Consider the following 26,795-nt stretch of genomic DNA (forward strand, 5'->3'; position numbering starts at 1 on the left):
TGATGCTAATGACGCCGTATTATAAGCTTAAGTTTTTGTCCACCGCCGTGTGTGCAATGGGTGGAAAACACATAAACACTTTGCTAAGTATTACAATCCAATGTAATGCCACTAAATACAGTGTTAGTTGACTCAGCATCATCCAAATCATTCAACAAAAAAGTGAACATTATCAGCTTCAATAAAGCAGCATTATTGGAGAGCCAGTGTGTTGTATTACATTGAATTGTACGCCTTGTAGTTTTATTACCGCCCTCCGCTGTAGAAATCTTCACTCAAACTGGTTTGTTAAATCAATATAACCGAGATAGCACCATTCCCATTAAACCGAAGACATCAGTTGCAAAATGTTGTTTTTACTATAAAGCTTTAATGAACTATTTAAAAGCAGGATAGCAGACTCTGACTATTATTAGTCAGGGGAACTCCTTGGATGCATGCCTGTAATTGTGTTAAAGAAGTTGTGTAGCACTGGGCGAGCACATCTTTCTCACTCTACATTTCCTTCACCCTCTCCTCTCTATCTTTCTAAGTTTGTGCCTCTCCAATGCTCTCTCCCCGCCTCTCATCGCCTTTCTTCTCTAGTATTTATCGGGTGAATTAACTGCATTCCCTGAAGTAATCCTTTTTCTCCCACCTGATTTACTGGCAATACACCGCTTTTAAGTCTCACTTTCCCATGCGCCGATCTCCCAGGGGCTGATGGCCTCTCATAAAAGAAAAGCAAATCCTAAGATGGGCTCGCTGTGTTTTCTGCTCTCTGTGGTATGTTGTGCTCCAGGCTATTTGAGTGGTTTGCCCATTTGGCTCACCTTTTTGTAGTTGAACTTAAATAGTGGCAACAAAGCGGCCCCAGCACCAGCGCCCCTCAAGGATGAGCTGGTGTGGCTGATGGATGGATGTACATTGCTGTTATTTTCTTGGTTTTGAGGTTAAAGTGTCTATAGAGGGTGTGTTGTTCACTTTCTTTACTCAGCTAAAATCTACAGCAACATTTGTATAATCAAAGTAGATGGTTGGTTTTATGAGGTACTTATCTATAGTAGATGGCGGTCGGCTTGCCCCTAGTTTGGAGCAGAAACTTATTTTAGCCGCTTAAAAGAAAGGCCGACCAAAAAAGATGCATTTAAGTGTATACTATACTACTAATATTGCTTTACCTTGCCGTAAGACAGCCATACAGTCTGTTTCCGACGCGGAACTGAAGCCCACCGAAACTATCCAAAGTCATACAATTACACAAACAAACTAACCGGTTTGAGGCGGTAATAGCGACGGTGAGGTAAAATTACTGTTTTTTTTCCAATGGAGTCTCGTGGCTTTGGCGAGAGCTTTTAAGAACCTCATACGACCACGCTTCAAAACGTCCTAACTATCCCTTTTAAGATGTTCACATTATTGCTGCTGCAACTATTCACAGATGGATCTACATTGAGTTAATTAATTTAATGTATTACAATCCTAATGGTCACAATTGGCTGTAAACTCACATTTTCATTTGAGTGTTCCACTAAGGTAATTAGTAACGACCAAATATTCCCCGGATAAATGACTGCTGTGAAATGCATGAATAATGTTTTATACAGCCATGCTGTAACCCTGATTATTGTTTTCAGCTTGTGAGTCTGTGTGTGTGTCATAATGGCAAAATGTGCGCCTGGAGACACCTACACCTACCACCACAGAGGTGGTCTTTTGTGTACTTTGCCAGCTATTTATACTTCTGTCTGTCTGTCTGTCGACACATTCTTTTTGTGCAGTGATAGCGTTGCAATCACAAAAACTTTACAGATGTATAGTTAACATCACAATGAAGTGGTCGAGTTCGCAGAAGGGTGCGGTCCGAGCAAGGGCGCTGGAAGTAGAAGGGTAGGAAGTAGTTTACTTTACCGGGTGGAGTGATCCCATAGAAACATGGTCTCTAGTTATTAACTGTATTAGTATTTTTAGTACTGTTGTTGACATCAGTTGATAACAATTAGTGGTTCTTGAGGACTACAGACATTAAAACCTGCAAAGCGGAGTTATGAGAGATGATTGGCTGTTGTTATTCTCTATAAAGTGGGCGAGTTGGCATTTTCCATGTTACCGGTTCGTAACTGGATTTAATACAACATAATCCCCCTCGGTTGCACTAACCTCCCATAATTGAGATGTTTCCTTCTGACAAATGCTTGTTTGTTCATCTCTATGCTAATAGTGTGTTGTCAGTAGGAGGCTAGCTTCTTGTATTAGTCTCGCTGGCTGTTTTTAGATGCGTAATTATATCAGATCGTCCCGTGCTAGCTACGACCAAGGCTGGAGTATAATGAAAAGTTACAGGTAAACATGAGGAAAAAGTGGTTTGTGGATAATTTGATTCTGAATAAGATTTGAAACATGAATTAGCTTTAGAGAAGTATAATAACAACTGAGTCTTGTGTATTGTGCATCTGATTATACCGAGCACTTAGAATGTTGCAACACCCAAATCCACCCTATTGAATCGTTGAGTGATTATCTCTCGTACATGCACCAACAAGACATCGTTTAGATCAGTGGTTCCCAAAGTGGGGGGCTATTGCAGGGGGGGGGGGGGGGCTTGGTGTGGCAAGGCTTGAGCCCTGCTAGCAAAACATGGACAAGTTTGTGACAGGGCTCCTGTCATTTTTCAACCAAATTTCATAAAATAACAGATCAGAAAAGTCAGATTGACTTTGTCTTCTCTCTCAGCTTCAGTTTTAAGCCGTCTTATGTATACAATGCATCTCTCTAATATTTAATATAGGTCGAGGCTCCAAAAGGTAAAGCACATGAAAACAACTTCATGGTCCCCAGCGTAAGTGTAGACAATGTAAATCAAACCATGATGCAATTTTGGGGAGACGGGGACTGTTTGCCTTTCTGTAATGGCTTTGAAAATGTCTTGAGAAACAGACACTGAATAAAAAAGCTCCACGTAGACACAAACAGATGAATAGACTATCACAAACCATCTTTGCTGTGGAAAATAAGGCAACACTCCTCATAATAAATGTCATGTAATCTTCACAGTGTGACAGTTAAATTCATTTTGCTTCTCACTGTTATAATTTAAACATTCCATGCTGTATAATTAAAGATGAGTGGTCTCTGCAGTTGGAGTTTGATTTACCTACTTTGTGTCCAGCGTAGTCTGTCGAGAGGAGTTTTCTTTGAGTGCCAAATCAACTGTATTGTTGTTCTTTGTATAGCCACAAGATGACATGCTGGCTAGTAAAACAATTTTCTTCAATCTACTCGAGGATGAAGCGCTAAAAAGCACGCGTTAAGTCACATTACATTGGGAGGATCTGTGTTTGGCTGTTTATTTCATGTGCAGTACATTTGATTCATCGTCTACTGTATTTAACTTAGAACGGCTTTATAGAAGAGGATTAACAAATAGCGGGGCTTCTCTTTTCATCAGCCGCATCTGAAGCAGTATGCAGTCGCCATATAAAAAGACACATCAGGCCTTTTCTTGAGTGTGCTTGGCTGTGTGCACACAAGGAAAACTAAATATATTTATACATAGAGAGAGAACTCTGCGCGTCCAGGCAGACTCATGAGTCTCCCTCTGCAATCCAGGCGAATGAAAACAATAGATGTGCGTTTCAAGTTCAACCTGCACAACTTTTCTTATCGTCTTGTGGGAAAGGTTTTACAGCTCAAATTCATCGAACGTCTTTTCAACCAAATTCAGTTGTCTCCCGGGTCCTTCATGGATTTTTGGTTGAATCACTAAACATTTCTTATCTCTCTCTCTCTCTCTCTCTCTCCCTCTCTTCTCTATTTATTTTTTTTATACTTTGCTGCCAGATTAAAGATGCTACTGCTTCCAGTCACAGTGCCTCTGTGACCATTATGTGTGAAGACCAGGACTGTATTTCTGGAGCATATGCATTCGCCGAGAAAAAAAAATACAAATATATTTTTAAATATTACAAATGTGCCCAAGTGACTACTATAGATATTATAGATACAATCTCAAGGAAATGAAGCACCGTGAAAGACTTACTTTAATCATATTTCACTTTCTTAAGCTTTCCAAATCTCAAGCCTAGTTACATATTCATGAAGCAAAGATGTACCTATGAATCACATCCAACTCATGTTTAGAGGAGATTAAAAGTCTCGTAGCAGCCATAGGCAACTTTGGAAATCATTAGAAATTTGATTAAAGCTGTTTAAAAAGTTTACCTCTTTTTCCTGCCACCCCCCCCCCCTCCTCTGTAAACTATCCCTTTAATCCCCATTCCCCTTAATTTAATAGAACAGAGTGCAAATGGGTGAGATGGGTGGGGTTGTGGGTCTCTCGCCTTCTGTAATTGGTTAGATGAATCAATCAGGGAAGAGCTATTACAGAGAGCAATTACAGAGCAAAGATCGCTGTACAATGGATGGTTATTCTGTGACAATTTAGCATATTGACAGTCTGTTCTGCTCTTCTATGTGTGATACTTTAAACAAAGGGACTCGGGATATTTACCAAGTCCATTGTAAAAGAATGAGCTTTGTAGAATTGAGCAAGAAAAGTACGATACTTATTTAAACTACAGAGAAAGAACACTAGGTTAGTTGTTCTTAACATTTCAAAGCTCGGTTGTGTGTTGTAGCATTGATGGTCTCTTGGGGATATATTTGATTTATTAGTCCTTCTGAGAGCTTCTATGGGCCGACAGAATCAAGTAACACACAGGGAAAATTCAATATATGCTCCCAACCAATGCATTCTAATGAGGATGAGGTCTTTTTAATTGCCTGCGTGTCTGGTTCAAATAAATTAATGCACCTTTTTTTTTTGTTTCGTGGCTCTTTCAGATATTAATGAATGCGAAAGGGACCCCTGCAAGAACGGGGGCATTTGCACAGATCTGGTTGCCAACTATTCCTGCGACTGCCCAGGGGAGTACATGGGCAGGAACTGTCAATACAGTAAGTGCTTGTGCTTCTTTCTTTTTTTTTATGTTTGTCTTTCAACTCTTTTACAACTATCTATTAATTATTAACAACACACACACACACACACACACACACACACACACACACACACACACACACACACACACACACACACACACACCAGACAGTTTCCTGGTAATTCCCCATAAAGAACATCTAAACAGACTTCTGGGGATAGTGTGCAAACCTTTGATGAAAACGTTATTAAGAGCTTATACAAGTTTATTAAGTCTACAGGACAATCCTTTGCTTTTGTATTTTGTTGGTTTTAACTTGTAGCCCATAATGTATCTTATTCACAACAGTATTCAGACTAAATTAGTCCATCAGGAAAGTGTTACATTACATCATGGCTGCTTATTGTCAGTGAAGGAGTCAGACGGGTGGAGAAGCCTCTGTGTGCTCCGTGTGCTCTGTGTGCTCCGTGTGCTCCGTGTGCTCTGTGTGCTCCGTGTGCTCTGTGTGCTCTGTGTGCTCCGTGTGCTCTGTGTGCACCAGTGCAGTTAAAGAACTAAATGTTTCAGTGAACATGAGCCACAGAGAGTGAAATTATGCATTTGCAAGATTTGACATTGTACAATTATTTTTACATATCTTCCAAGAAATTGAAATTGTCATTTAAAAGGTGTTAATTATAGTTCACATTCTGTTTCATACAACGTTTGAAAGGTCCGGGGTTTTTTATTTTTATAAATAAGGATAACTGTGGAGTGTTTGTTAAATAATCCTTCCATCATCATGTCTGATAATACATATGATCTATGAGTTGATCTTCTGATACTGGACAGGACGGATTTCTGAAATTCCCTCTGTATATTTTTGGATATGTCTAGCACAGCATGATATTTATTATTTCTTTAAAATGTGTCTTCAATGTTCATGTTTTCTGAATGAAAGTCATCATAAATTGTGCAATGTATGCAGATCGTCTATATTCAAATGTAATTAACATTAACAAAGTGAATCCAAATCTACACTTATTACTTCTCTGTAAATACAACAGAAATGAACTAGAAACAACTGCTCAAGTTCTGCATGTTCAGAGAAAAACAACAAGCCCTAAAGCGTAATAATAATAATAATAATAATAATAATAATAATAATAATAATAATAATAATAACAACAAAACAAAAAAATTGAGCATTTGAATGCGGAGAAGTCACGGCCACTTTATGCTCCCAAGCCCTCGTTGTTTATGCCCAGCGGCTGTGTGGAACGAAAGAGAGCTTCTTATCACTTTCTTTCTGCAAGACGCCACAGAGCTTAAAGTGGCCTCATGTGTTTATTATGCTATTGCTGCTCACTCTAGGAACATATTAGGATTATTGTATCAGTGGACTTGGAGCCCTGAGCCACCACTGTGCTGCTGCTCACAAATGAATTCATCTGATTTCCTCTCATCGGTGAAGCCCTGTTGTTCGGCAACATACTCAGGAATCTTCAGGAACAAGTCTGCATCGGAAAAGGGAGACATTTTGAAAGTTGCTGTGGTTTTGTTTTTATAAACTGAATGAGCAAAGTGAGAGGGGAATTAGTGAATGAAGAGGAGCAGAGAGGCAAAGCCTGACTGATACAGTTGGTGTAGCGAGTGAAGAACTTCAGGAGAAAGATTAAGTCTTGCTGATTGAACAAATGCTAAGCTCCATTATGTGTTTAATGTTATCCGTTTCCATTTCCCCTCACAAATGCATTATTTGTACAGCATATTATAGAACCATTCATTCAGCCAAAGTTACAATGCAGCCTATAAGCATTAAGATGGTTTGTTTTTGGTCTTTACTTCAACACATTAGATTTGAAATGAAACACTTGCCATGAGGTGAAAGTGCTGACTCTCAGCTTTAATGAGATGTTGTTTACATCCATAACAAATTAACTGTGTAGAAATGATAGGCCTTTTTCTTTTTTGTACACAAATTCCCAGAGGGTTGAAAAGGCCAATAAGTCCAACAATGTTCACCCAATATAGACGTAAACAACCCCAAACACCCCTCCAGCTAAAAGTCAGCACCACTTGTTTTGTTTTGTTGTTTTTGTTTCATTTTAAATCCAGTGCACTTGAATATAGCTAAACATATTTCCTAAAATTTTTCATCTGAACTGTATATTTAATGAAAAGGCTGCTTTAAGTAAAAAAACAGCCTGAAACAAGAGACTGGATTACCAGGAACAGGAGAGGGGTTTGTAATTTATCACACAAATGTATGTCTATATCAAATATGTGATGTATTAGAATAAATAACAAAGACAATGATGAACAATGAAATTGTTGTTTCTCCTCCAACTAATAACAGTGACCATCCAACAACATAGAAACCTACATTTCCCATAATGCAATCCAAATAGCGTCTTTCATTACAATCTCCTTGCCTGGTAAACACCCACATCTTGCAAACTGAACATGCTCCCTTTGTTAAAGGTGTCATCACTGTGACATCACTTTATTTTATTTAAATTGTATTAGATTTGACAAAGCTGCTCCAGAGGACAACTTTTTCCTGTGATTTAATAAAGTGATCTTAATGTTTAAAACTGGTGGAACGCACCTTTTTTTTAAAAATCAAGCTCCAAATGTTGTCTCTGCTATTTAAACACATTTAATATGTTGCAGCCTTAACAGACGAAGTACAGTCGACGGGTTCCCCAATGAACATAGCGTGCATAAAATGGGTAAAATGCCTGGATCTTCTTGTATGCACGGACTCGTCATCTCCTCTGACTTGTTCCTTCAACCCACGGTATGTGTGTGGGCAAGTCCTGCACACACATTGGCAGTTTGAGACCAGATTGAGCTGCTGTACTGTACTGTGTTTTTTTTTGGCCATCCCAGAAATGAGCGTGATGATATTATGTGAAAGCAGCAGTGGGCTTTTGGCCATGTTGCCTGTCTGTTTGCTAATTATCCGATTTTAATGAAATCATTACATTCCCTTCAATATTGATTCACATGATCCAATGGAAAGTTAAAAAAAAAATCTGTCACTTGCCAACATAAATCTCAGTAAAATATAGAAAAGAGCATAAAATATAGTGAGATAACACTTGGCTGCCTTTCTGCTGAAGCAAATGTGGGGTTGTTACTGCTGTATCCGTCCAGAGACATCCATACTTTAAGACATTAATATGGGTTGAATGGTCCTTTAATAATCCACTGTTAAGGAAAGGTGAGGACTGTTCAGAGCCCCATTTTCCAAAAGAATCTTAAGGCTAAGATGATTGTTAAACCATCCGCCTTGAGCAGAATCTAAATCGATTTAAGTACACCATGTTTTTCTTAAACTTATTTCCACCCTGTAACATCAAATACAACCCGGTAGCCCAGTGTCAAATACAGTGCACTGCTGGAAGCTCTGGCTCTTTACTGCAAATTAGACGTTTTCATCACCTCATGATTTAGTTTGTCTTGTGGAGGCCTGAGATGTCTCAGCCTTTCTTTAAGCTCTATTTACAGTGACACATCTTTCCATCTCTTTCCCTGACAGACACTATTTCTGACCCAGAATACTCAAGTGCTCGAGGATCACAAGTGACGAAATGCTCAGAGTCAGACACGTTGCAAACAAACTTCTCAACGTTGTTGTTGCACATGCACTAGTTATTCAATACGATGTAGATCCCCCAAAGTTTTAACACTTCATTGTGACTCCATTGTACAAACACAACACAACAGCTATATGATGTTTGTGTAAGTGTGTAGAGGTCGATACATCCGTTCGGAAACACTGTCACCTTTTTGTCACCAGAGAGTAGTGACAAGTTATAACTGCACATAATAACACATTAGCACATCCATGTAATGCATACAGGTGCATTTCATTCACTTTCATTTGTCACTTGTGGCTCTTCTATGGCTGACATAAGATTTTTGTGTTTATTATTATTATTATTTTCCTCACCCCCTCTCATTCCCACTTCCTGCTCATTAGTATTGGTGTGCTGGCATTAATTTCAGTGGGGCTCTAATTTGTTTAGGCTGTAGGTAGGGCTTGTGGGAGATGGATTCAGCTGTCACATCACAGTAGTGCTGCTGTTAGTGATGTGTGCTGTCGCAGGGCTGATGTATGCTACGGGGCCAGCAGGCCAAGGCCCGGGGGCTGGCTGCCTCTGCTGGTCTGACGGACGACTGGCAGGCTGCTCGTTAAGAGCGGCCCTTCATTGCCGCAAGGTGAGAAGGACTGGGACTTTGCAACAGTGTGTTGCCACAACGCACATAGAATACCTCTCAAGAGGTACAACATGTAGACAAATATGATCCCGTGGTGACGCAACATTGCACCTCGGCCCTAAACGTCATGTCATAGTGAGTAAAATAATAGATTAGATTTCACTTTCAGGAGTTAAATCAGGGTGATATGCCATCTGGTGCATGCACCAGATTAGCATGTGTAAATCCACAGGGTCCCTAACCAATTGAAAGTCAGGTTTAATTAAAAAATATTGTGTTGATCTTCGTATTGATTTGCAATCTCTACATTATTTGAAATTGGTTGGGAGATATCACGCTACGACTCAATTAGCACTCCTTAGGCTGCCAGTTAGAGTTAGTCAAAGAAAATAATATTCATCATATTATTCATATGAGAAATATGAGGATCTTTGTAATACTTGTTGCCCTCTGTAGGACAGGTTGAAGACATGTTTGTAGCCCTGCTAGCTGCATTGGTCGGTACATAACTTTAGTCCAGACTGAAGTATATCCCAACATGTTTTGATGGATTGCTATGAAATTGTCTTCATGGTCCCCAGAGGATCACTCAGAGTGGTCCATTTGCTCTGCCTAAGTACAGCTTTGCAGTTTCTCTTGATGAAGAATACATATTTAATGCATTGTGCCTTTTAAACATGTTCCTATCACTTCAGATCTGAGGTCTGAGCCTGCGAACCTAACCTCAGAATGTTAAATATATTTCTTATTTTTTTCGTAGTTATGGCAAAATAAATATATAATTGGAGAAATCAATTCTAATCAATTGATACTCTAAGTGAGTTTGTCCAATTTTTCTGATTTTCATTTTGAGATAGCTTGCTGACAGACGGATCTCCTTGTTTTCACTCTGTGTTAAGGAGAATCAGCCAATAACATACACAGATATTCATGGTCTCTATGGAATCAGGCACAGCATGCTGAAATGCATACTGTATATCCAACACAAAGTCCTAGCAGAAGCTGAAGCAGAGTCAAAAATGAATCTGTTCTTTCTAAGACTTTTAAAAGGGCCGAATGAAGTTCATCTATCATATAACGGATCATCTGAAGGTTCTCTTAGCTTCAGCAGTAGGCTACCGCATCCACCTACACCATTCCCTCATCAGTCTGGAAGCGATGAGTCACACACACAAGGAAGAACTGGTGAAGCGAGAGTGATTTACCATAGTGGAATGTATAAACACATCTCTGTCAGTACAAGCACACAGATATACTCTTTGCTCTCTTCCCAGCCTCCAGTCGATCCCCCCGGACTGTCCTCAGACATTACTCACTGTCTCCCTGCCTCCCTGTTGCCTAGAGCCCCACTGTTTTTAGCAGCTGGATACATTGTGCTAGGGTTGTTTGCATTGTTCCATTCTTCTCTGTCTCTTGGCTTTCTTCTGCGGTGAAAGTCTTCTCACAACTCTCATCGCTGCCACTTTCATTGTCTGCCGGTATGCATGTGTGTATGTTTGTGTGTGTGTGTGTGTGTGTGTGTGTGTGTGTGTGTGTGTGTGTGTGTGTGTGTGTGTGTGTGTGTGTGTTTGAAGTGCTTAGGTGATTTGCCTAAATTGTGAAGGCAACACAGCCTTCGGGGTGACCGCTGCTCCAGGCTTCCCCTGAAGGCTGGTTTACACGGACACTTACAGTTCAGCTGGCATGAGCGAGCAGTGCCTCTGGCTGAACTTTGCGCTTGATGTGTCCCTGTTCTTTCTGGAACATTTCCAAGTTCCCTCAGCTTTCCCAACACTTGTGTGTTTTTTTGTTTAGGCTCTTAAACACAGTTGTTATGATCTGTGAGCAGAGCCATGCTAACAACATATTTTCACCACTGTTCACAAAACTAAAAGTGTAATAAATGATGTGTGCACTCATGTTTCATTACTCCAATCTCCCTGTTTGAAATGAACACAAACCAGAGTAGAATACCTCGCACATCATTTCCATCAATAGTCCAGTTTTCAAAATTGTCAAATGTGGATGAAAATGAAATGAAATGCAATACTAATCATTTTGTCTCTGTAATACTAAACCATCATTCCATTCAAAAAATACATTTTAAGTGCAGGGGGGGAAAAAAATACACACACACTACTAACTCCGACTCTCTCGTCTGGTCTATGTGCTTGCTGCTGACACTCAATAAGAAAAGCAGTGGGAAATAAAATTCCATTTTGCAATACACTAGAGGTTTGACTTTCAACCGTTATAGAAAATGAGATGTCCCAAACTGCAATTTCAGTTAGTGTCTCTGTAAAGGACACACTGCCTTGCTATTAGTAATAACTCAAAGTAATGTTCTTTAGACTTGTTCAACTTTTTATCCGGTGTTAGCTGTTCTTCACTGGCTCATGTTTTATTATAGTATTCATACGATTGCAAATGATGTTCATTAGAAAAGATATCTTCAAACAAACGATGCTCGGCTATAAATCCTTGCATTCATGTCAACTATGTGCTTGACTTAGAGACTAATTAAAACGTAAGCGTCTGTCACAGCTAACTCAGCACATCATTCAGTAAATACAGCTGTGATGCTGTCTATGTTCGAGAGGCACTTTCTTCTATCGGCTAGAAGAAATGTAATGATGCATGTTGACTGTTTAGCAGAATTCAAACCCACGTTGTGTCACCTCTCTATTCGCTGTTTAGTTTAGTTTTGAAATTGCACAGCATTGGAAAGCAATTTTTCTAAACTGATTTAAAGTGAATATGTTGCATGATACAACTGTTGAATTATATCCAACGGAGAAACAATCTCATTTACAATCTCCGTTACACAGCTCTGTAACACGATGTAGTCATGCTGAAGGATTCTGAGGACCTGCAGTCGCATCTGATTCACTTTTGACGGTGATACGACGCAGCAGTTTGGAACAACAATTCAACCTCAGTTGTGCTGTTTTCTTGGCACACCTGAGTCCTCGATTATAAGTTATGTGATGATTAAAGGCAAACTATACAATGTGCATGCATATCCCATCCTAATTCAATCCATCACGAGCTAAGTTTTGATAGAAAAAAGCAGATGTTTCGTGTGTAAATGAAACAATTACGAAAATCTCATTCGGGGAGATGTGTCAACTTTTTCTCAAACTTTAAATGTTATGCAATAAAATTGCATATTGTGTTAAATCTTATATTTATGTAAAAATACCATATGGATTCATACTCCCTTTCCATCTGTTTCTTCACTTTGTTTAATTTCTCAAGTGTTTTATTATTATTTGATTTCCCAATATCCTTAAAAAAAAAACTAAATACAAAAACACACAAGGAAGTAGTTGTTTTGCAGCACAATTCATTTTTTATTTGATAAACATTGCCAGAACCCCTTTCAGCATCTAAAATGCTCTTGATGTGCCCAGATTAGAGGAGAAGGAGGGAAAATAATTTGGCAGAAGAAGAAGAAAGGACAGTGTTTCTGTCTGAATATTATGCTGTCAGGCCTCCCGACTTAATACTGCAGCCCGTAGGATGTTTAAAGCTCTTACAAAGCTTGTTGACTTTGGGGTTGATGCTTTCCAGAAGTGGTCGCAGCTCCTTGTGAGGAAGCCTTAGGGCTCTGTTACTGATGGAAGAGATGAAGGAGCTACCTGTTAGTCCCTCAGATGTGGACAGCATGAAGGCAGAGACAAGTCCTCTTGTTGACTGCGGTTACTTGATAAATCAAAGCAACATTTATAATAATAGACACAGCAGTCATGGTGGACAAATATATGACGATCTCAAAAGACAAATGTCTCAGTGAGAGGTACAACATGAAGATACAACAACAGAGAGAGAAGGAAAAGTTTGTGTTTTAATGTCCGTGCCAGGCTAAAGTTTTCATCTGAGATAAACGGGGACATCGAGTCTGACGTGGAGACATTGAAGAGAATAATGAAACAAGATGTGGAATACAAAATCACTGGCATTGCAAAATGCTGTCTTTGTGGTATCTTTAGAAATCGATATGCATTCCACAGACTGATTTGCACATATTTTGTGATTGCTGAAATTACATGAAGGCTCATCTGCCTCTCTCTCTCTCTCTCTCTCTCTCTCTCTCTCTCTCTCTCTCTCTTCAATCAGGATGCTCTGGACCACTGGGCATGGAGGGAGGTATAATCTCCAACCAACAGATAACAGCCTCTTCCACCCACCGCGCTCTCTTCGGCTTGCAGAAGTGGTACCCGTACTTTGCACGCCTCAACAAGAAGGGCCTGGTCAATGCCTGGACCGCTGCCGAAAATGACAGATGGCCGTGGATCCAGGTAAAACGGAGTCACAGGACGGGTCACATGCAGAGGGTCAGGGCCAGACACAATGAATAGTCCTTAATGCTTAGATCCTTTTCTTTTTCTTTTTTTTGGGCCTGTTTCAATGCAGAAAAATCACTCCCAATGCCTACTATTTTAGATTTGTAACCCTAGGAACTTGTATGTTGTAGATGTCATTGCATTAGACAATGATTAAAGGGCTAATATTTAAGCTGCTGCAGCTCCCTCACCGTGAATGATCTGGCTCCAGTTTATGACCTATGTAGAACTGATTGTCTGGATTTATGTTGAGCAAAGCGTCATGCATCATGATCCTGTGCTGAAACGGCTGTGGCGTATTCAGCAGAACAACGGTCAGATTATATAGCTATGCTATATTTAATGTCCATCCCACAGATCCCACAGTATTCCAGATAGAAATACATATTAATTGTGAAATAATCAATCATTTAGCTTTAGTTGATTCATTAACTATTATATAAATAATGTTTTTTTTCAGCTTTGTTACATTTCTCCTACTTTTTAAGCCACTAATGCAATGACAGAAATGCTGACAGCAACCTTTTGAAGTGGGCTGTTATCAGATGCATGATACACGGGCGGTGAACCGTGAACAAAATGTAATAGAAAAACATACTACAGCGTGACAGAGCGTTGGAGAAAGTGGCGCTGTACCTAACAACAAGAGAATAGTAACATGAGGCAAAAATGGATTTGTATAAAAATGAAAAAGAGAGAGTGTCAAAGAAACGGCCAACATGAGTGAGAGAAAAGGAGCATGCCACATGGAGAGGCTGAGGAGAACGGGACATAAAACATTCAGGCGGTTTGTTTGACTTTAATGATGCCACGTGGGATATTGTGCGGGATGCTGTAGGCATTGTGTGTTTCTACTGAGGGGCTAGATAATTGGGACGTGAGTACAGAGGTTCAACAGTCCTGTCAGTGTTTTTGGGATTATGCTAAGGAGTCGGCGGTGTGCTTTTGTAGTGCAGAGTGATGTGGCGTGACTGCGTTTGAATGTCATGTGAAACACGTTGTACTGACAGATGACAACCCTATCAGGATAGGGATCAGATTTGTCTGGCTATTTGTAAGGTTTTTTTTATTTTTCTGGTGCTGTATGTTTCTTTGGATGTCAGTCAGTGTTAGCTCTTTCAAATCCAAACACAGAGCAAAATACTTTGAATAATACATCAATGGAAGTGCAGACGAAGCATGCATTCACCGTACATGTTTTTTGTTTTCTGTTTATGCTGGTTTGTGTGTTTGTGAAATGAGCTTGCTGCTGTTCACACATCTACATGCTGTCGGAAGATCAGTTTGTTTTTTTTCCACAGCCTTAGCCACAACTACCTCACACATAGAATTGCATTTGAACACTCGAGGGAAATATGCTGCCGGTATGACCAATATCAGCAAAATATAGCTGCAGCCGGTTGCGCTGGAAGAATGAAACAATCACTTGTGAAGAGGGTCTATACATAATTTAATGGACGCTAAACTGTTAATGACATAATGCTGGCAAGCAAATCTGCATCTGTGGGTTCACATGTTCAGCCATGTATATATATATACGAATATATATATATATATATATATAACGTCTAATTCTGTGTCTGTCCAACATCTAACTCTACAAACAACAAGGCGACAAATGCTGTTCATCAGTTTATTCTACAATCACAGGACTATTGCAATCATTACTACTTAAATAAAGCTTTTACTTTTATACTTTTACTTTTATACATACACATACACATATACTCCAAAACTCATTCCTACATTAAATGATTCATGAATGAGGTTCACGAGCCTAAACTCAATGCAGCACTCGGGTTCTGTTTCAGAACCGGGCTGATTTGTTCAGGCCGCTTTCAAAGCCTTTAAATGTTTGCAATGCCCCTACGACCAAACACAATGAGAGCGTGATTGCATATCACTGGCCATTACTGTGAGGTTGTGACATGCTCTGGATTATGTGTACGCCATGCTCTTGCAGGGATATTGGTTGAGTGCTCTTACAATGAGTCACCGGTATATAAAAGTTTCTCTGGCATGTGACTGTGTTTAGGTGCAATATACAGACCATAAGGTTTAATTACTTTACGCATCAAACATCCTATAAATGAACCAAACAGAAGGGAAGAGAATAAAAAAAACCGCTGATGCAATTTAAGTAATGTCTGTTTAAGTGTTTGTGTGTGTTATAGAAAAAGAAAGCACAACGAGAGAATTAAGGCTCTCTGTGTGTGTGTGTGTGTGTGTGTGTGTGTGTGTGTGTGTGTGTGTGTGTGTGTGTGCGCGTGTGTGTGCGCTTTTTTTTTTTTAAACCACAGCCACAGGGCTCTGATACACAGCGTAGTGAAAATGTTACAATACTGCAACAGTTTTAATCTCAGTGTGTAACAGAGAATATTTTATCACTTGATGTGCTCCTGACCTTTGTTTGTGTGTGTGTGAAGTCTTCTGTGTTGGTATGATTAGATGTGGTAATCGTTTGTGCTCTTGGCAATATCAAGACCTGTAAGCAAGCCAGTTACATTTCCACTGCTGTAGCTGTAAATACTGTTTATGTCTTTTGTACAGGGAAAGTATAAACCAGTTAGTTGATGCTGTTCTCCTTAGTTTAGCAGAGGGCTTTCCAGTTCTAATATAACATGACTTGAGTAGCAACAGCAATACAGAACAAAATTCTGGTTTTCACAATGTTTGTCAGCACGTGTTAACCAAGCCTGTGTCTTTGTGTTGTTATAAGCCAGTTATTACTTTACTATACCTGTGATCTCAGAGGGCAGAAGTCAAATATATATTTGTCAATAGGACGATGACCTTATCGATCATTTCTTTAAAACAGTGGCAGAGATATCAAAAATGGTGTTTCCTTAAGGTAGTGTGTGAGTTACTGCTACAGGGCATAATCACTTCCAGGATGTGTCCGATGGTTTCATGCTGGATATTTTCTCACAGCAGTGAATGTTTTTTTCCAGAGGGAAAACATGTTAAATCACACCATGCAAAACAGTGGAACAATACTTTCTTTGTGTTATAGAACATAAATTAGTAGAAGTTATTTTCTTTAGAGGCGCCTGCATTTTTACCAAGAGCACTTCACACACAAGTATGTTTTTAGGGAAAAGGATAGGGAAAAGTTCATTCTAAACTTTGTTCTCTTCAGTTCTTCTAGCTCTCTGTTGCACAAACGCTGAGAGTTCATACATCTGCTAAGGACAAACAACTCTGTCTTTAAAAAAAGAAAATGTATGGTGGTCGACAATCATGCTTTTTTTTGGAAAATATTTGTCATCATTTTATGTCTTGGTATGAGGATGGGATATGAAACATCAGAAGGGATTCAGTGTCATGACTACTGAGTATCTTTGCACGTGTCATATGTAGGTTCAATTGCACAATGATTTCAAGAATAAGCTATTTATTTGGGACCTACAAATATGGTATGTACTAAATTAGTTGTGGCGTAATCTGCAGCATCTCAGTGTAATATGTGTGTGTAATTAAAAGTGGCAACAGACAACCCCCCCAGCACCAAGTAGTTGGTGCCGCTGTCGCAAAGACAACCGGATCGCTTTCTATGTTCCTTAGAGCTACCAACAGCACGGGAACACACTGCATTTGTTTCCAAACAAACTTGTACAACAGAGATGGTATTAACATATTTTCTGTCTGTTGATTTTTATATGAACAAGCAGATCGACCTACTTGTTCATATATCGTTAGAGACATGGCTACCGCTCGCAGCCGGGCTACTGTCCCAATCAAGAAACAACCGTAAGAATCCAAAGTGCTATGATAAAGGAAGTAAAACATCTGGTAGTAATAATAAGTAGTTGTGTTATTTACTGATCTAGGTTACTAGAAATAACTTGTTTTCTTTTAACACTCCCCCTCTTCCCCTTCTCTGCCCCCTCAGTCAGCGGGGGCTCTTTTTGAGTTTCCACAGTTGACTCGGTTGTTCCGCTACCTGGGGAGAGCTACCGCAAGCTATTTTGTTGAGTTGCCTCTTATAGCGAAATGCTCTCTGCTAAGCAGGGATGCAGTGTATATGTCTAGGGCTTTTATTGTGAAAAGTATTGTGAAGAACTGGTGGCTGTAATGCACTGCCGTTGACAATGTGGGAGCAATAGAGAGTTTGTCGTCTCGGTTCAGAACAGGGAGCCGTCCCTGCCGTAAATTGAGCCTCCATTTTCGTGGGAGATAGACAGAGTTGCAAAGTGAAAAGCGTGTATCGAACCAATCTACACGCCAATGGTGTCATTACTCTACAGCCATCCGAAAAGATGTCTACTGCCACTTTAAGCATTTTAGGTTAGCGGTCTCTCACACCGAGGTATTTTCCTTCCAACTGACACATTAATGTTTGTAGACAAAGGTCTGCCCGTGGAGGATGTTTCCAACGATTCCCCGCTCAAACAAATAATTGCATCACTGTTAGCGCTGACGTGACAGACGTATGTTTCTGACTGGTCATTAAAAATGCGAAGGATCACCCCAATTACCCCGGCCATGGCCTTTTAGTGACAGGGCTTCTAATTAGTGTACGAAGTAACTTCGCATCTCTATGGAGAAAACTGTGACGAGCGAAGAAATGCTGTGAATGAGAAAGAGCGGGTCGCATCAACTCTGAGGCTCCATGAGGGGTCCTTATGTATAATTAACTTAATATGTTGGCTTAAGTATGATGAAAAATGTGGCATTAAGCCTTGTCTCTACAAATGTAAATTAAAAAAAGGACAGTCAACGCGGAAATAGAAATGATTAGGCATCACTCCGTTAGATTTTGACAGTTCAAACAGGGTTGGTGAACATAAACGGTTCTTTTCTTGTGCTGGATCTGTAAGAGCTTTTTTCATTAACAGAAAAGGAGAGTATAACTTAGTGGGCTCAGACTATCTGTTTGAGCTTTTACTCTAAAATATTTGACTTGTAAATTGCCTCATTTCATAGTAATGTGAACATTCCTGCAGCGGAAAATGAGCTCAAGCCCGAAGAATACCATCCTGAATGTGGTCACATTGTCAGTGAAGTTAGACTTCAATTTCTCATGGATCAGCTTTAAAATGGTTCAAGTTCTTAAATAGAAACTGACGCAGGTTTCACAGACTATAGTCTCATTCGTTTTGCAACATCACATTAAGTTATGGAATTTTTTTTTGGTCTTAAAAAGAAAAGGTAAGAATAAATGCAACCTTGAGCTGTACTGCTCCAATTCATTGGAGTAATTCAAATGATCTTTTAATCTGCATTTCTTTCTTTAGGTTTGGCCATTTCAAGTTAATGGTCCTTTGCTTAGTACTCACTCGGTACTGCGTTATTGCTGTCCTTATGTGCTATGGAAGACTAGAGAGCTGCGTACTTTTATATTTTGTCAGACGAGCCAAAGTGTCTTTTTTTTTCTCCTGAAAATGATGCAGCTTGTCGCCAAAATGATTAATGAATAATTGTCATCACCGTTTATTTACTTTATCTCATTTGTCAGAGACTATCACGAATGTGTTACAGTATTATAATACTGAAATTGCCTCGTGTTATCCTCTCCTACTTTTTTTATCAACGTTAATATTGAGTGTAAAAAAAAAAGAGAAATTGGCAGTGTGCGTGTGCATGCCTGTGAGGAACCTAACGCAGCGCCACTCCTTAGACACCGCGGGGCTTCTTCATATGAAGCAAGCTGCTGTAAACTATCATCAGTCATTAAGAAAAATAACAAAATACCTCGAGAGACTTCTTTCATTTTTTAAACAAGTTCACCAGAATTACAGTACGAGTGAAGCACTTTTGTCGTCAACAAGCAATGACAGGTTTCGGCGTTGACTTTAGAAAAACACGTGGCATGTGTGACGCCACTCATACTGTAGGTCTCTGAGGAGTGCTATCATCCTGTAGTCGGAGGTGGGTTATTCAAATTTGGGCAAAGATATGAGAGCACCAACCACGTGAGTTGAGACAATCAAACGAGCATGCTTCTAAAAGTATCGCTCTTCAACCTTTGACATCTGTAACCCAGATATACGTCGTACTACAATATAGATGAGGAGACTGGTATGCTGTCCTTTAATGGAGGGATCCTTTTGGAGCCATCATGTTGAGGCCATTAGTGATTTGCAGCTTTAATTATTCAGGCACCCAACTGAACACATGTTGGCGGCTCAGCAGGTAGAGCGGTCGTCCACAAATCGGAAGGTCGGTGGTTGGATCCCCAGCTCCTTCGGGATGTCGAAGTGCAAGACATTGAACCCCACATTTCCCCCGATGTGTTAATCGGTTCTAGTGAGCAGATGACCGTGTATGGAAGCTGGAAGATGGACTATTGCTGTTTGACATGTGAAAAACATGTGAAAGCAAACCTTAAACTGGTGTGTGTGACGTCTGTCCTGCTTAGATAATAATGATCCTTCTTTGTTCATCCATCCCTTTCCTCTTTCTTAGCTCTCTCTCTCTTTCTTTTTCTCTTGGCTCTCCAAGCCGCCTTACATTGGCACCATATTGACAGTCTGCACAGGGTTGACGGACTGGATCTGGAGCGTGAGGATTGATTAAATGTTCCATTCGATCACAGACTTTCTGAATTAGATGGATGGCCCTGACAGAAAAGATACAAGGGGGTGACTTGATTCCCATGACTTGCGTGCGCACACTGCTCGTGCTCACACACACAGATGCACTCATTCAAACTGTCTGAAAATGAAGCATTCATTTCTTGACTTTTTTTTTTTACTCCACAGATAAACCTGCAGAGGAGAATGAGGGTCACAGGCCTAATTACCCAGGGTGCAAAGCGTATCGGCAGCCCGGAGTACGTCAAGTCTTACAAAGTAGCCTATAGCGATGACGGGAAGACCTGGAGAACATACAAAGTCAAGGGCAAAGATGATGACATGGTGAGACACACATGTGGGCACACCAACACAACGCATACACACCCATTGTCATTTCTCCACTCTTTCTCTTTAGCCTCTCACTGTGAAATACACAGACAGAGATACACACATGCCCACACTCTCACACGTGCACACACAGCGACTAGAGACTGTGCACTCAGTCAAGGGCAGGGTGGAGGACATGATGAGATGGCTTTTTAATTAGCTAGCACACACCGGGCCTATCTCGCTGCCCCTTACCCCCCTCCACTTTTATGACTTCTAGATTGAATTTTTATACTATTTGGGGATGAAACAGCCACCAAATAGGCCACACAGCATTCTATCATTCCTGACAGCGAGCCACGGCTGCCTTCCATTTGGCCGAGCTCCGAATGACCCCGACTTCCAAATTTATTACACGGAACAATGAGTCTACTTGAATAGTCTGTAATCTCAGTCTTGTACTTATTTCTTTTATAGCGTGTAGTTGTCGCTCAAAATGTGGCATAGAGAAAAGAAAGAATGTGCATAATTGAGTGCGTACAGTATTTTTGGAGGTGGATGTTCTAAGCGTATGAGCAGACTGGGATAAATACCTGTTACACGCCCTGGACCTTGACCTAATATAAGTTGGGGGTTTCCCTTCACATTGACCCGTTGCGAGCCAGTGACAGCTCGAAAACGCTCGGCTCTGTCTCTGTCTCTGCCTTGCATTCTCTTCGTCTGTCGCCCTGTCTCTGCACATCACACATGCGGTACATCAGTCACTGAAATCAGAGAGTTTCTGTCAGGTCATTTGGATAAAACTCTCCAGAAGGTATAGCGATATAATTGGAGCACTAATTTAAAACACACCACTGTTCTTATGAATTACGGGCTCAAATGGTGCGAGAAATTGTCTATTTTCCTCTGTAATTCCAGCTCATTGACCTTGAAAGACAGCAATTTGTTGAGTGTGGAGTAGACACTAGAGACAGTGCCAGATAGACTAAATTACGGCAAAACGGATCTGCTTCACCATCCTCCCCTCCCCCATCTGCTGTTATTTCATCCCCTGCAACAGATTTTCCGAGGAAACGTCGATAACAACGCTCCGTCAGCCAACTCCTTCACTCCTCCTATTGAAGCCCAGTACGTGCGCATTTACCCCCAAGTCTGCAGGAGGCACTGTACCTTACGCATGGAGCTGCTCGGCTGTGAGCTAACAGGTGGGTGAGCCGAGCATGTTTCATCCAACTGTACAACACAAATGAATCATGAAATGATCTGAAAATCCACCGCAGTATGCCTCCTGCGCAATTGTGTCATGCTTCATTTTTTAATTTGGAAACAGCACTGAAAATGTACTCGGTCAGGATGTCAGGAAGAAGCTGTAGAAGCTGTTTGTTGATGTTGTTGCCAGGTTGCTCTGAACCACTGGGATTGAAGTCGGGCCATGTGCAGGACTACCAGGTTACGGCCTCCAGCATCTTCAGGACGCTCAACATGGACATGTTCACTTGGGAGCCTGGAAAGGCCCGTTTGGACAAACAGGGCAAGGTCAATGCCTGGACAGCTGGACACAGTGACCAGTCACAGTGGCTACAGGTAAGATGTTATCTGTAGCTAAATGTGCTATAGTTATATTCTTAGAAACAGTCAGTAATAGGTAGTCATTTCTTTTTTTCTTCTTCATGCTAGTCCTTTTTAATCCAACACCCACATTGCCTCAGTTTGGAAGAGTGTCGCCCTGTTATCTTTGGCAGCAGCCCAGGCTTTCTATCTCTATGAAAACAGCCAATCCATTTGTTTTCATTACAGTAACTGATGGCTGAAAATGTCTCCTGAAAGGGACAAGACACGGCTCTAAGTAAACGTTTACACCCCAGTCTTTCTTCTTAACAATATGTGAGATTGATGGAGGCCTAGGGAGTTTAAGATACATATCAATAAGACTGAATCGTGCCCAGTATGCCCTCACGTATGGCCTCATATATTGGATTTTTTGTTCTTTTAAAATAAAAGGCAGTACATGCTCTTTGCTTTTAGAGTTAAGAAACCACATTTTACTTCAAGCTGTAAAACTGATAGCATAAAAGAAATTGTGATGTGGATCATCTTCTCAGGGAATTGAAGATCAGAGTGATTTCTTGGCCTTTCTGCTAGACTCGTTCCACACGTACCTCCCTAGCAGTGGCACAGTTAGTGCTCTGTAGTCACGCTGACTTGTCTGGCCGTTATTAGATTGGCCGAGTCTTGAGTCAGATATGTTTTATATTAAGCTGAAAGCTTTTTTGCCAAGGGTGAGGGTATGCAGGGCTGTGTGTGGCAGGAGACAGGTACTCAGGCAGGCCACATCCAGGCCAGGGAGCTCAGCTAAGCAAAATTGATTGCTGTGGGTAAAGGGAAACTTCTGGTCTCATATTACATGCTGTGCCGGCAAGAAAGTGGAGATGCTATACAGACGCACTGGCAAGGACCATTTCTGCGCACACAGGCATATACAATATCTGGCTCTTGAAAAGTAGGCATTAAGAGTTATATACTGTAATGTGCTGTTTCACATTTATACCGATACAGCTGTTTTATATATAGCGATCGTCTTGTAGGCATTTGTTAAACTCCCACAATCTTCTTCGTACTGGTCGCCATGGCAAATAATTGATTTCCAGTGACATTATTGAATGTCTTTAAACCTAACAGATTCATGGAATTAATCAGTCTTAATGGCACATTAAGTATTCCTATTAATCAGGACAACTGCTCTGGCGTGCAGTGAAAGCAGTGTGAAGCTCTTTACAAACATCAAATGTCAGACTGGATTTATTGACGCTTAGGACCGGACAAGATCACATTTCAGAAGCAAACAGTGGAGACATGAGCTGACAGATTCTGTCTCTTTGATACTCTGAATACTTTTAGCAATACATACATTTACATCCAGGCTGTAAATATTTAGATTTTTCATAGTAATGATTGTTAACTTAAACATCTCAGTTTAACAAAACGTTTATGGCACTAGGGATTACGTTGATACATTTTTCATATATATATATATATATTTTTTTCAATTAGTGGTCATATTCATCATAGAAATGCAAAACTCAAACATGCAGTGAATCATTTGAATGGTGATCATCAATAACGACAGAATAGAACTTTTGTGCCACAAAACACTGTAAAATCTTAATAAATAAAAAATAAAAAGCCTAGATCTGGTCCAGTTTGGGAACTCTCTAAGCTAAAGATATTCTGTCACGAGATACAATTACACACAAGGAGACAAAACCAGAATCTTTCAAGATGTTTTCCAGAAAAGAGCTGAAGCTGTCAGACTGAGCTGCCAAGTGTTCCAGCTGGCATAAGCTGATTAGTTAATTATGCACATTAATATGTCCACATAGCAAAGTGAAATTGCTAGAGTGACAGAAGCTACTTTTCAATTATACATTGTCTCTGTTAATGCAACACATGCACTGCAAGGTTTCTGGCAAGAAGTGTTCCAGGACTCTGAGTTCATTGGTGGATTATGGTAAACATTTCTCATTAAAGGAAATAAACACGGTTAGAATGGCGTCATTGTGTCTCTTCATCTCACATTTCCAAATCTCTTAACTGCATTGCAGTCAAAAAGTACTTTGCAAGGATTCATTTTCCTGGAGCTTGATGTAGAAATCCGAAACACTTATCATGTAGTGGGTAGCACTGATGGTGAATCCCCGGGTAATATCCACCAACAGGAAATGAAGTAGAGGTGAAAACTAAACCTCAGAGAATAAGTACTCCATTCACACCTGGACTCACCAACATCTATTGTCTTTCTCATTCTCCCCTTCCGCAATGATTTCCTGTACAGCTTAGCACAATTGATGGGCCAGGTTGTTACATTGATACATCATTTTTAGGCCATTTTCTTTAAATATTTATCTGATCATCAAGCTCTGAGTTGAAAATATATCCGACACCTTGTTACACTGTGGCTATTGAATCACTGTTTATCCAAAAGAGACTGCAGAGAAGTATTATGTACCTTAGGACACAGTAACTCCAAATAAGCTGACAGAAAACCACTTTATAATACTTTTAATTCATTGTGCAATATATATATAAAGTGCATCTCTCTATAAATGCACACTTCTCACTTCAATTTGTTATTTCTAGTTAAATAATCTGAGCAGGTCTACTTAAATCTTACATATATCTTCACTGATACATTCAACATAGACAGACTTGTAATTCTTTGATCTGTAATAAATAAATAAATACATCAGCTTATTAGTTATCTATAAACTGGACATTGGCAGGTCGACATTGTGTTGTTATTCAATGCACATTGAAAAGATCACATGTCTCAAATCGCATTCTCCTGAGAAACGTTAAGCATGTTTTCTCACTCCCTGACAAGCCTACAAATCCCTGTGGCAGAGCAGAAGAAATAAGAAACGCCCTTCGAGTTTGTTTTGGTCGGGTGCCATGTTTAAGCTTTGTACACAAAATGCAAAGCTTGTATTTTAGTCAACAAAATATGAACCCTTTAGTTTAGCTACAGTAGAGTGTCTGGTTCCAGTGCCCTCTAAGCTAGTGCTCTGCAGACACTTCACTTCAGAGGAGATTCATCACTAAAAACACTTCACATTATATACACTTTTCCCTTGGGTTTCTTTCATAAGAGAAAATGTTCTCTTTCTGTTCCTGATCCACACTACAGGTGCAGGAACACTACAGTGTATGTAAGTAGAATGGTTCACAAGTGAAACAAAAAGAAGAGGTTCATGATGCTATCGAATATGTTCCACGTAGCTTCAGCTCACGTCTTTGTTTCACATAATGTTTAGCTCCATTGTTCTCCCAATTAAGAGTTATCTTGTAACTGCCCTTGCAAATGTAACTCAGATTTGTGGCTGTTCCAGTTCCAGCCACTGGGAGTGCTAGAGAACCTTTGCTCAGCTTCTGCCAACACGGCCAGCTGTGTTTGTTGTATAAGACTAAACACATTAACATTAATGCATGTCATTTAAGTCAGTCCGATAAAATAGCCTTCAATGTTTCCACAGAGTACATTCTTTTTAATTCATGTCATGTACACCTGTACAGTAAATAATGACAGGGTGTACATTACGCTAAGATGTAATGTACAAATGTCTTGTGTAGACAATGATAGTGGAAAATGTGTCACTTCATTTGCAACTTGTTTAATTTATTTCGAGCCTGCAAAGGTTACAAAACAAGCTATGAAAGTAATTCCATTCTAGTGGTTCATTTGTTATCCCCTGTCTCCAAGGTTTTCACACCCAATTATCTCCTTAAAGTGATAAATATGTGCAGTTTGTGGCTGTGGCACCCTGATAATCACCTCTGCCTCTGATGATGCAGAGTGAGCTCAAACTTGGGTGTGAAAGACCTGCAATCGCGCCTGTGCAAATGTTATATTGGTCTTAGATTCAGCATACAGGTACAGTCATTGTCACACAACACTCAGGTAATGTGAGTCATCACATATCTACAATATTGACCCTAATTAAATAACAACGTAGGAAGTTAAGTGAACAAAGATTGGTGTTTTACATTGTATTAGACAGTGATGTCTCTGTTTAGTTGAAATGCAAATTAGAAGTTTTTTTTATATAAAGGCAGAGGAGAAAAATCTCAGGTTCCGGGGAACTTGAGTAAATGTAGACTAACATATATAGAGGATACAAAACAATTAAGCAAATGACTACTGTGAGAGTCAAGGTTTGCATAGGTAGACGCTGTTGAGCTAAATAGTGTCAGCTTAGCAGCTAAGGCATTTCCTCCACATGAGGAAAAAGCGTCTCTCTGCTGGAACACACTGAACGCAGGAGAAAGCACAGTGGGGTACTATAAACCCAGACAGAAGAGACAAAGACAAGCGGAGAGATTTAAGTAAAGTGACCAATCACAGTCACAGTCTGTAGCCTGGCAGTGTTATTACTCTACCCCCGGTTTAGTTGCATACATTTCTTTATTGCATCATAGTTTATACAGTGTAGGTTGAGTTTGTGATTATTGAGCAAATGGTGGTACCCTCACCTGGGTCAATATATTGATTGAACTCCATGGAAACACTGTTTCGGTCTCAGCAGTGCAGATGTATAATGTGACTAGAGTGTAAGAATAATAAATGCCACTGCCACAACGGTGTAGTTTGTATTGGTAGAAGTTGGCAATCATTGCAGATGTGTGACAGAACTGGATTGCAGCCATTTGTTTCCTGAACCAGTCGGTAAAATATATATGTAAAGTACATGGCCACCAGAGATGAGGAAGCCAGTTGCTCCAGACACTGAATTCCCACTTTTTGTGTTTGGCAAAAGACTATCTCCCACTGAGGGACCTTGGAGACATGTTGAGCATGGTTTAAAGGGCCCTGCAGAAATCGACAGTCATCTAGACACACAAAGACGAAGCATTAAAACGTGCCATGAAGAACATTGGTGTTGAGTGCTTTGAACACAGCGGGAGGGTAAAAGATCCTAGAAGACATGACCAGACACTGTGTG

General features: G+C 40.1%; 1 protein-coding gene across 2 annotated transcripts in view; it reads left to right on the forward strand.

Annotated features, from left to right (window-relative positions):
• edil3a (EGF-like repeats and discoidin I-like domains 3a) overlaps nucleotides 1-26,795 on the forward strand; it is a 96,420-nt gene that overhangs the window by 48,760 nt on the left and 20,865 nt on the right. For both annotated transcript variants that reach the window (XM_029440018.1, XM_029440019.1), the window contains exons 4-8: nucleotides 4,822-4,935; nucleotides 13,227-13,408; nucleotides 20,158-20,313; nucleotides 21,359-21,503; nucleotides 21,698-21,882. In XM_029440018.1, the coding sequence (XP_029295878.1) occupies nucleotides 4,822-4,935; nucleotides 13,227-13,408; nucleotides 20,158-20,313; nucleotides 21,359-21,503; nucleotides 21,698-21,882 (782 nt within the window). The remainder of the gene's footprint in view (nucleotides 1-4,821; nucleotides 4,936-13,226; nucleotides 13,409-20,157; nucleotides 20,314-21,358; nucleotides 21,504-21,697; nucleotides 21,883-26,795) is intronic.

Source organism: Cottoperca gobio, chromosome 9 (genome assembly GCF_900634415.1).
Source record: "Cottoperca gobio chromosome 9, fCotGob3.1, whole genome shotgun sequence".
Taxonomy (NCBI): Eukaryota; Metazoa; Chordata; class Actinopteri; order Perciformes; family Bovichtidae; genus Cottoperca; species Cottoperca gobio.